At 31.0% G+C, this 11,545-nt stretch overlaps 2 protein-coding genes across 2 annotated transcripts; one reads left to right on the top strand and one right to left on the bottom strand.

Annotated features, from left to right (window-relative positions):
- The first annotated feature begins 2,984 nt into the window (after positions 1–2,984).
- On the top strand, positions 2,985–3,947 carry LOC120180377. The gene has a single exon (XM_039185710.1). It carries the CDS (start codon positions 2,985–2,987, stop codon positions 3,945–3,947), a length of 963 nt encoding a protein of 320 aa, XP_039041641.1.
- Positions 3,948–8,293: 4,346 nt separating this feature from the next.
- On the bottom strand, positions 8,294–9,265 carry LOC120180376. Its single transcript, XM_039185709.1, has one exon. It carries the CDS (start codon positions 9,263–9,265, stop codon positions 8,294–8,296), a length of 972 nt encoding a protein of 323 aa, XP_039041640.1.
- Between the last annotated feature and the right edge of the window lie 2,280 nt (positions 9,266–11,545).

Here is an 11,545-nt window from a genome sequence, read left to right as displayed (position 1 = left end):
ATTTTAAATGATTATCGATATATTATTTTAACTATTTTAAAATATTAATATATTCTAATCAAGTCAGAGCGGGGTCGGGTATAAACAACATATTTTCATGTCGGGACGGTCAAAAAACCGCCCCGTCCTACCTTGTTCCTATCCCTAGTAATAGACCAATGTTCGAGTCATTTTATTGTTGCTTTTGTTTTCACTCTTTCTGGCCTTCATTATAGTATAAGATAGATAACAAATGCTGTAAGTATTTTATCAAACTTTGGTCTTAGTTACTTTGGAGACCTAGGCTCGATTCTCCCTAACATACTTTTTTATTCAATTTATTTTTCTTCTATCAGATGGTGTTTCGTGTTACCAACTGATTAGAGGAAAAATATTAAAATTAAATATAAATCAAATTAAAACAAAACCTCAATGATGTCATGACATGTGTAATCGTATAATTGGAAGATTAAATATATTTAATTAAATAAAATTATTACCAATTTGATAGATTATGTAAAAATTAAAGACTAAATATGTAATTATACTATTTTAGTAACTGCCACATCAGCTCTTCTGTTAACATATTAATGACAAGTGATTTGATTGAATGTATTTAAATAATTGAGTGACCTAATTGAATTTTTTTTTTAAAAATGGTGGTTAAAATGAAAATGAGCAATAGTTAGTTAGTCAATGGTATAGTTTACCCAAAAAATATTATAAAAAACAATATAATTAATACTCTATTTTAAATAATTTACCTTTAATTTTTAATTAATTGAGTCCTTTAAAATTTTAAATTTTTATAAATTAAATTGGTAATGCTCATCGTTAGTGATGTTCAACTGTGCTCGTCCAACGTTATAAAAATTTTCTTATATAAAATGTTCTATTTCACCCATATCATAATGTAAAAAAATTTATTTATTATTATTAAATAAAGAATAAAAAATATTTAATAAAAAAATAAAAAAGATTCTTACTTTATATTTTAAAATAAACATTAGTATAATATTATGCCACACCGACCACGTGAAAGACCATTGTGTGGGTTTTTTATTATACAAAGCGCGTGATGATTTGGATAATAGTGTACATGACGGGGTGTGGTCCAATAATCCATCTTGTATTTGTATGTTTTATGGTGCTACATTATATGATATATTTATATAAGATTTGATATAATTATGGAAATGTATTCTAAATTTCTAGGGAGAGAGCAAAGGGAGTTTTGTGTTGACCGGGGGATGACTTGGTCTTATCTTCTGTTACAAAATTTCAGTTCCCAAAAAATAATTGAAAATTGCTCTTATCTTTATATAATAATAAATAGAAAAAATGGGCATAAAATGTTAAAAGTAAATATAAAGTTGGCCGTTTCCTAACGGTATTTTCCATGCTCTGTTTTATATTATTATACTAATAGGAAAATTTTAGAATGCACGTACTACACTGAAACATACCACTAATATAATTTATCGATGCATATCATTAATTAAATTATCCTTATTATATAAATATGAAAAATATAATTATCTATCTATAGTTAATCCTTTATTATTATTTAATTTAAATTTTAATATGAATATAATTATATTATATTTTTATTAAAAATTATAATTATTTTGAGAATTTCTATTTGTTTATTATTGAAATACTTAATTTATATAAATTTACATATGCATTCCAACAACAATCATCAGAATCAACCGTCAATGATCTTATTCATCGTCAAAAGATCATGTTCTTCAACCTCATTTTTAAATTCTCGTTCATCCAATCCCCACCGATTTTTAGCTGCTTTACAACCACCCTTCTTCTATTTTTTTCTTTAAAGAAGATGGAGCCTCATTAAAACCCATCATAATCTACATTAAACACAAGGTTTAACGTCAAAAAGCGAAAAGGAAAAAATATTAATAATGTACAATTGAACAGGAGCTCCAATTACATATAAATCGAAAAATATTAATAATGTCTTAAGCAATTGAATAAATTAATATGTAGCTATGAAAAAAATTACATAATCTTGGGAAGAGTCTAGTGGGGATGGCATTACATAACCACAGGTAAGTAACACGATTTTTCAGTGATGAATAAGATCGTCGAATCGTCGGCGGTTAATTTGATGGTTATTATTAGGATGAATATGTAAACTTTTATAAATTAAGTGTTTCAATCTTAAACAAATAAAAATTCTAAAATAATTATAATTTTTAATAAAAAATATATAAATTAATTATATTCTTATTAAAATTTAATCAAATAATAATAAAAGATTAATTGTGGATAGGCCATTATAATTTTTAATATTTATTTAATAAAGACAATTTAGTTAGTGGTTGCATCGATATGCCATATTAGTGGTATGTTTCAGTGTGCGACGTGCACTCTAAACTCATCCTATATTATAGTTTCTTTTCCCTTATTCTAAACAAAAATATTATTATATTATTGTGTAAATTACATCAAATCATTAAATTACATTCAAATAATTATTTGTCTTTTAATTTTTAAATAAAAAAACTATTAAATTTATCAAATATTTATAAAATAGTCATTTAATTTATCATTTTTTATAAAATTATTATTAAATTTATTAAATTTTTATAATTGTTATATTATTGTAATGATCATTTTAAAATAATTCAATAAATTTAATGATCATTTTATAACTTATAAAAATTTAAAGATCGAAATAATCATTTAAACATATTCTAATGACCTCTAATATACATTACCATATTTTATGTTATAAGAATTTTCTTAACCAAAACAAAGACAGAAGCCACAATTATTATATAAAAGTGGAGATGTATATTTATTTGTACTAAAGTCAAAATGTGTAGATGCTGGCTTATTGTTTTATTATAATGCGCAGTTTGGTATAGGAAATCCGAAAGAAGCTTCCTATATTCTTTTCATCACCATTTAAACCCGACCGAACACTTATTCCCCACTCTGCAACTCAAAACCTAATTGAAGTAATTTGTTGAAACGCTATGGATAGAGAGCAAGAAGAGATGCAATTTGTAGGAGTCTTTGGCATATTCAAGGAATCCTACAATATCATATTTTCATGGAGAAAAATCTTCAGCCAGATCACTTTAGCTCTAATCCTTCCTCTCTCTTTCCTCTACTTCCTTCATGACCAAGTTTCAAGTCTCTTCTTAAAGGAATTCAACACTGCCAACTACGAGAAACCATCCGACCTTATCTCCCACGAATGGCTTTACTTTTGTCTTTTCAATGTTGTCTACATCACTTTGTCTTTCACCTATTCGCTTCTTTCAACTGCCGCTGTTGTTTACACCATCGCCTGCATATATACAGGTCGGGAAGTCTCGTTCAAGAAAATCAAGAGTGTTGTTCCCAAGGTTTGGAAGAGGCTGATGGTTACTTTCTTGAGTATTTTCTTTGCCATGTTTTTCTACCTCGTTGTATCTGCCGTCGTCTTCCTTATTTGGGCAATTTCAGTGGGAGGAATACAAACCATTGGTGTTGCGGTGTTAGCCATATTAGTGATTTTGTTCATCGTGGGGCTCCTGTATTTGACCACAGTCTGGCACTTGGCTAGCATTATATCTGTTTTGGAAGAGGCCTACGGGTTCTCAGCCATGGTAAAGAGCCAGAAACTGATCAAAGGAAAGCTGCGGTTGGCTATTTCGGTATTTGTGATCATCGGTCTGGCGACTGGGTTCATCCTGGTCACGTTCAAGAGGCTGGTTGTGGAAGGAACCAACATGGGAATGTTCAGCAGGGTTGTTTATTCAATCATTTGTTTGTTGATGCTTTCCACGATGATTCTCTTCGGATTAGTGATCAAGACAGTGATTTACTTCGTCTGCAAATCTTACCACCATGAAAACATCGACAAATCTGCCTTGTCGGATCACCCGGAAGTTTACCTGCTGGGAGAATATACTCCTTTAAAGAACGGGGATGTTCAGCTTTTTCATGTTTGACCGACTTGAAAGTCGATCATGAAAACAGTATAATGCTTGTTTTAATTTGATGGTGTTTTTGGCCAACAGAAATCTCCGGCCTCTTTTCCATGCCTCTATCCTCGTCTCTTAATCTAAATTTGTGATGTGTTTCGATGAGTGTAAGTTTTAACACATTTCTTTACTTTTTTTTTCTGTTGATATTTAATAATTTAATTGTTGGGTTTATCAACATCAGTTGGAAGAGAAATCCTCTGCTCCCTTTATGTGCTTCTGTTTGTGCCCCACCAGTAATAATTGTACACGTGTATTCTTATTTTTTATGGCAACACTGCTTAATCTTCTAAAAAAATACTTTCTTTCTTCATCTTCTTCCCCAACCCACATCTCCTGTTATGCTTGAAAACACTGCACATCCAAGACGATTTTTTTTCACAACGCCAACCCCATCCAAGACAACTTTTTAGAATTTGTTGATACTTCCCTCAACCTCAACCATGTTAACTTTATTAGACAACGTCAACCCCATCCGATACGATTTTTTAGAAGCTAACGCCATGGAAATCCTATTAAAAAACTTAGCTATCTCTTTAGCCAACTTATTGCGACTTTTCAAATGCATAGCGATCTTTGACTCGACTTTTCTCCTTAGAGTCACCCTCGTCATGAGTTGTTATTCTTTGGGCTAGAGAAACGATGTTTGGAAGATTCCGTAAGCATCGACAAAACGTAGGAATTCTTCAAGGAGTTTCTCGACCCATTCCTGGGTCTTTGGGAGCTGAAGGATATCATGGAGGGAATCTTGAACGTCCTTTAGGCGGCTCAAATGAGAAAGCCAAGTTGAGGTTCGGTTTTCAGGATTGAACAACCACATTTTGGGCTCAGTGATTTCATCTTTGAGTTGGGAAATCAAAGAGTGTGATCTGCATGGAAGAGAGATAGATCTCAAGTGTTGAGAGATGGAGGGTTTAGATAGACGTTTAGGGGATTTGTTTGGGAAGGAGAGCGAGTCTGAGCGCCTGAAAACGCCAACCAACTAAAGAAACCATGCGCAGTGTTTTCAAGCATAACAGGAGACGTGGGTTGAGGAAGATGAAGTAAAAGAAGAAACTATTTTTTAGAAGATTAAGCAGTGTTGCCATAAAAATAAGAATACACGTGTAAAAGTATTACTGGCGGGGTACAAATAGGAGCACATAAAGGGGCAGAGGATTTCTGTTCCATCAGTTGTATTTATTATGTACTTCAATTTTAAGTCCATCTCATATCTCTATATATTTATCTATAATAACGTTTTTATTGATATGTATAACAATTAAAAAGTTATGTGTTTCCAAATTATTTAAAAGTTGGCATGAATAGTCAAATGAATAGCACATGGATTGAATTCAGTAATTGGATAGTTAAAATATCAATTATAGAAAAAGAAATTATGAAGGTATATAAAACTCACTTAATTTTACATTAACTTAGATAGATCTTTCCTCTGTATAAATTATCAAATAGTCAAGGCTACTGTTGAATATAATTGTTTGTATTTATTTTTAAAAATTAATTTTTTATATTATATTTAATTTCTTTAATAAAATTAGTGTCACGAGTCAACTTAAGTTGAAAATGATTAACATATTCTTACTTAAAAGTACAATAAATATATTACTAGGATAATTTTATCTTAATTTTCACACTCCTATAAAGATTTAAATAAAATAAATAAAACCCATTATTCAAGATTTAAATATATAATTAAAATATTTTATATATAAATATTTAACAGTTCCATCTATAATCAGTTATTAGTTTAACTTTTCTAAATGCAATTTTTCATAAATTTTTTCTTGCTTTATTTATAAAATGAATGTGTTGATATTGTATAGACTGCTCTTGTGTATTTTGTGTGGCAGGAAAGGAATGAGAGGTTGCATAGGAGACGATCCCGTAATCCTCAAATTATTTTTGAGTTGATTAAAAATATTATATCCGATAGGTTAAGTGGGTGTAGGGATTGTTCCTCTATGCTTTGTCTTCGGATTAGTGATTAAGACAGTGATTTACTTTGTATTCCAAATCTTACCACCATGAAAACATCGACAAATCTGCCTTGTCAGATCATCTGGAAGTTTACCTTCTGGGAGAATATACTCTTTTGAAGGCCGAGGAAATTCAGCTTTTTCATGTTTGATCTGATCTACTTGCAAGTCGATCATGAAAATAATGTAATGTAATGTAATGTAATACTTGTCCATGAGTAATAAAAATAATGTATTTTTTTAATCGATGTGATGTCATTTATTTGTTTTACAGTAAATGAAACTTTTTAATCCTTCCATTATATTTAAAAGTTTGTTTTAATCCTCTTGTTATAAAAACGATTATTGTAGCTCGTGTGCGTTTGAAAACATAACATTGGATCCATAATACTAAAATTATTGTTAGTTAATTTAAATACTTTTATATAAACAATTTTAATCCCTTTTAATTTTGAACTAAAGAAAATTAATTTTTCTCCTTGATTTTGTGACTGATGATTTGGTCAATTCATTTCCAAAAATTGAGCACTTGAGAAAAAACAAAAAATCGAAAAAAGTATGGATCTCTTTTGAGACTACAAAATCAAGTTTTATCTGTTCCAAGCAGAAGAAAAAGGGATCAAGTGCTTAAGAAGCTCAAATTGAAGATAGAAGATTTGGACTCCTCAGAGTTATCAGGAAGGTCATTATTTGATTCAGATTTAAAAGGTAGATGGTTGGCTGCATATAAAGAAGCCGAGAAAACTTTTGAGTTGGGTAAAAGCCTTGGTATCCAATTTTTCGGTGAGAATCGGGAATTGGTGAAGGAATTAGCTTTGTTAGAAATGAATTAAAGTTGCACTGATTCATGTTAGGTTCTGGCGGCAGTTAGTAATGTTCTGTTGATTATTCTCTATAGGTTTGTCAGACGTTTTAAGAAGGGAGCAAAGTTTTTGTTTGTTGTTTGTTTTTGTAGGAGTTTAGAGTTTGATTGTGCTGGTTGTCTCTGCCATTCTATATTGTCTTTTGCTAGCTGTATCTTGGCTTTTGTGAGGGAGTTAATCACCCGCTTTGCTTTGCTTGGTCTTGTTGGTCAAAGAGGTGTTTCCCGAAGAGTATATCCAATTGTTCTTCCTGAAATTTGTAAAGTTGTTTGGATGATCAAGTAGTGCAATGGTTGGTTCATGCCTTGTAATCGTAATAGAATGGCGCATTGCTTTGCGCTTGATGGGGTGTGCAGAACTGATTGCTTTTGGGTTATTCCTGTTGGAAGTTTGGTTGCTAGTTGGCCTGGACGACCTCTACAGTGCTGGAGTCTTCATTAGCTGCTCTGCTTGTTTTGTTGGCTTTCTCTTTGTCGGTTAGGTCGTTAACCAATCTATTTCTAGGTATGGTCTGGAGCGTTATTGTCGAAGCATGCAATCGTTCTCTGTTCTTCATTTAGATGATGTTAGCTTTGCTTGTTTCAGCCCGGTTTTGTCTGTGCTGGTTCTAGAGTTGATGTTTGTGTTAAGTCTTTAAAGTGTCGGTTGAAGGTGCTGCTGTTGCACTAAGTCTGTTGGTTGTTGTAACGTTGCATTGCTCCTAGCCTTACCTTTGGTAAGGGGCTTTAGAAATTGAAGGGGCATCTTCGTGTGTATTGTGTTTTGTTTCGTTTGTATCGTTTGGAGTTGTATTTTGCTCCTAGTCAAGAGTACTATTTTCCTCCACTTAAGTTTAGGGAGGTTTTTAACGAGACTCTTGACTCATGATTTATTTAATAAAAAATTTCTTCTGCTGAGCAAAAAATAATAATTTCTCTCCTCAGATTTTATTGTGTTCATTTACCATAATACTATAATTATAAATCATTGATTAGGTATTGATTTATAAATCTTTAAATACTTGAAAATTTTAATATCTAATCAATATAAGATATACATTTGATTGAATATTTGAATATTATTTTTTTAATCATATAAATATAACATTTTAAATATAGACTCATTCTGAACTATTGAAGACAATATTCATATACATATACCGTCGTCATCTAGCTTGTTTGTGCTCGTGTATTCGAGACTCATTCACCTGCATTGTCACCACCTAACCTATCTTGTGCTTGTGTATTCGAGACTCATACACCGTCACAACCTAACCTAACTCAACATCACATTGATTTTTATCAAATAAATGACATCACATCGATTAAAAAAATACTCTAAATTCTTAGATAAAAATATAATATATTTAAAATATTTATTATAATGAAAAAATAGATTACTACATAAATAAAAAAAGATATACTTTATTTTAAATACTTAAGTAAAAAGATATTACATTTTAAATACTTGAGCCAGCTTATTATCAAACATTACGTTACTTGTATTGATTGACTTGAAGCTGACAATCCTTGGCCTTGGAAGGAGTATATTCTCCCAGCAGATAAAGTTGCAGGTGATCCGACAAGGCGGCTTTGTCTATGTTTTCATGGTGGTAAGATTTGCAGACGAAGTAAATCACTGTCTGGATCACTAATCCGAACAGAATCATCGTGGAAAGCAACAAGAAAAAGATGATTCCATAAACAATCTTCTCACCCATTCCTATGTTGGTTCCTTCTACCACCAACCTTTTGAATGCGATCTGGTTGAACCCCATCGCCAGGTTAAGGATAAAAAATATGGATATCCCCAACCACAGCTTCCCTTTGATCAGGTTCTTGCTCTTCACCATGGCTGGGAACCCATACGCTTCTTCTAAAACAGATATGGAGCTAGCCAAGTGCCAGATCGTGGTCAAATACAAGAATCCCACGATGAACAAAATCACTAAAATGGCTAACACTGTAAGACCCACAGTGGGTATTGATCCCACTGAAATTGCCCAAACAATCAAGACAACCACAGTTGCGACCAGGTAGAAAAAGATTGCAACGAAAATGCTGAAGAAAGTGACGATCAACCTCTTCAAAATCTTGGGAACAACGCTCATGACTTCCTTGAACGCCAGTTCCCGAGCTGTATATATGCAGGCGATGGTGTAGACGACTGCGGCAGTTGAAAAAAGCGAGAAGATGGAAAACAAAATGAAGTAGGCAGCGTTGAAAAGCCAAAAGTAAAGCCAATCGTAGGAGATAAGTTGGGATGGTATGTCGTAGTCGGCAGCAGTGAATTTGCTTACGAAGAAACTGTAAACGTGAGCATAAACGAGGTAGACGAAAGATAGAGGAAGGATTAGGGCTAAAGTGATGTTGCTGAAGATTTTTCTCCCTGAAAAGATAAGTTTATAGGATTCCTTGAATATGCCAAAGAACCCCAGAAATTGCATCTCTTCTTGCGCTCTTTCCATGGTTAAAGTTCTCTACAAAAGTTTTCAATGGCATTTTGACTTGCAGACTGTGTAATATATAAGAAGGTGAGATTGGGTATAAATGGCGATGATAACTGAGAAGAATATAGGAAGGATATATTTCCTTTCTGTATACTTTATAAGGCCAATTTATTCATTTTAACTTTTTATGTTCCTTTTTGGCTTATTTGAAAATTAGGTATACATATCATTTTTTAAAATATTTAAAATATATTTTTTAAATTAAATACTTAAAATACATATTTTTATTTAGATTCTCACTTAAGTTTATTTTTTTTCATTTGAATGCTTAAATTGAGATGTGACATGATTAAAAATACTTCGAAAATTTATATAGAATACACAGTATAATTTGTATATTTTTTAATCATAAAATATTTTTTATACCTAGATGCAAAGGGTGATATATTTGAGTATTTATTTTAACCAAAAAATACTTTAAGTAACTAGATGAAAAATATGATATTCAAAGTGCTTATTTTTTAATCAATAGACATATTTCTAGTCCAATCACATTATTTCAGGCACAAAAATTAATTCTTTTGAAATGAAATAAAATATTTAAATAAAATCATAACAAAACTAAAAAAATATTAGATTTTTTAATATCGTGGAATTTTTGTTTTTAATGTGTTTATGAATCTTTATTTTTTATAAATGAATTAAATATAATTTATATATTTTAAAAATATAAAATCTGATTTTTTGGGGTAAAATTCTTGATACTTTTACAGTTTTACGCATTAATTTAATTTTCATTATTTTTTAAAGAATTTTTAAATATTTATGACACGTTATAAAACTTTCTCAGATCATGTGACATACTGAAATTCTTTAATAGAAAATGTGAATGAGTAACGATAAAAATGAAATATTAATAATTTGATTAAAATATAGATGTCATTTTAGGTATAAAAGCTTTTCTGCATACATCTTTGGCCTTCAAAGGAGCATATTCTGGTTGTCGGCAAACTTCGGGGTGAGTGGACATGTCGATGCTTTTAAGGTGGTGAGATTTGCAAATGAAGTCCGTATATTGCCAGAAACAATAAGAGACAAATGACTAATCGATGTTTTCATGGATGGATTAACTTAACTATTGTCTTGGTGGGGCCATTTAGTAATAATGCAACCTAGTATTTACACAATATTCGCCATGTTTTCATGGATGGATTGCCTGCGTGTAAGGTTGCTACTCTTGACGGCCATCCATATCCGCCGTAGCTTAATCATAAATTCTATATATGATATTTTTATATAACGTTTAAAAAACACAACGAATTTAGTTCAAGTAGTAAATATTTTTATGTCGTTTAAGTAGGTCATGAATTCGAGTCATTGTGTATGTAGAAAATCTCCGTTAGAAGATTTGTTCACTAAAATTACGTGTGCAACCCGAGTCGATTCAAACTAGTTAAGGCGAAACCTTAAGCGCCGATAGGACAACAAAAAATAAACTACTCGGAGAACTATTTAAGATAAAAATGTGAAAATGATTTTATCTTTAAGACAAACTGAAAAACATTATATTTTAAGAAACATATTAAAAATTAGGGATTAATATCTATATTTATATTGAAGATATTAATATATGATCAATATTATAATTTAATTCTTAAATGTTATTAAAAATCTTAATAAATAAGGAATGAATTAAGACATAATATGAATAATAGTTTTTTTGTTGTAAGGGTTGATATTGTATGTATTCATAAAAGGGAAACATACAGAATTAGATAATCGGGAGTATCTCGTTAAAAATCTTCTTAAATTTTAAATGAAGGAAAAAAATACCTTCCGATGTCGAATACAGGAAAATCAATTTCCAATAAAACAGTAATAACCCACCGCCAGCATCACATTTAACTTAAAAGAAAACTACAACTAACATTGTAACATTCCGATCCATAAAAAACCAACCAGGTTTATACCACATTCCAACTAGTTATTCCAAAACGTTTTGGAGACCAAAAACACTAGCCCATCACGATCCATTGTCCATCACATTGACTTTTCAAACTTTGACACTTAAAGAAAAACCCCGGGAATTTAAAACTTTGTTTAAAGCAAAATACGTTAATTTACATAAAAATGACCACAAATACAAACTCGATTAGAGTACTCGTAATTAACGACTTATTACATGCCAACACTCTATACACAACAAAATACCTATTTTGTCGATTACTTCTTATATGATATTCTAGTAATAATACTGTCTTTGCTACTTCTATTCTTGCTCTTCTCGATTCTTGGTAC

The sequence above is a fragment of the Hibiscus syriacus genome, unplaced genomic scaffold, assembly GCF_006381635.1.
Source record: "Hibiscus syriacus cultivar Baekdansim isolate YM2019G1 unplaced genomic scaffold, ASM638163v2 tig00112495_pilon, whole genome shotgun sequence".
Lineage (NCBI taxonomy): Eukaryota > Viridiplantae > Streptophyta > Magnoliopsida > Malvales > Malvaceae > Hibiscus > Hibiscus syriacus.
The sequence above is the reverse complement of the archived record's forward strand: the minus strand, read 5'-3'. Positions and strand labels throughout refer to the sequence as shown.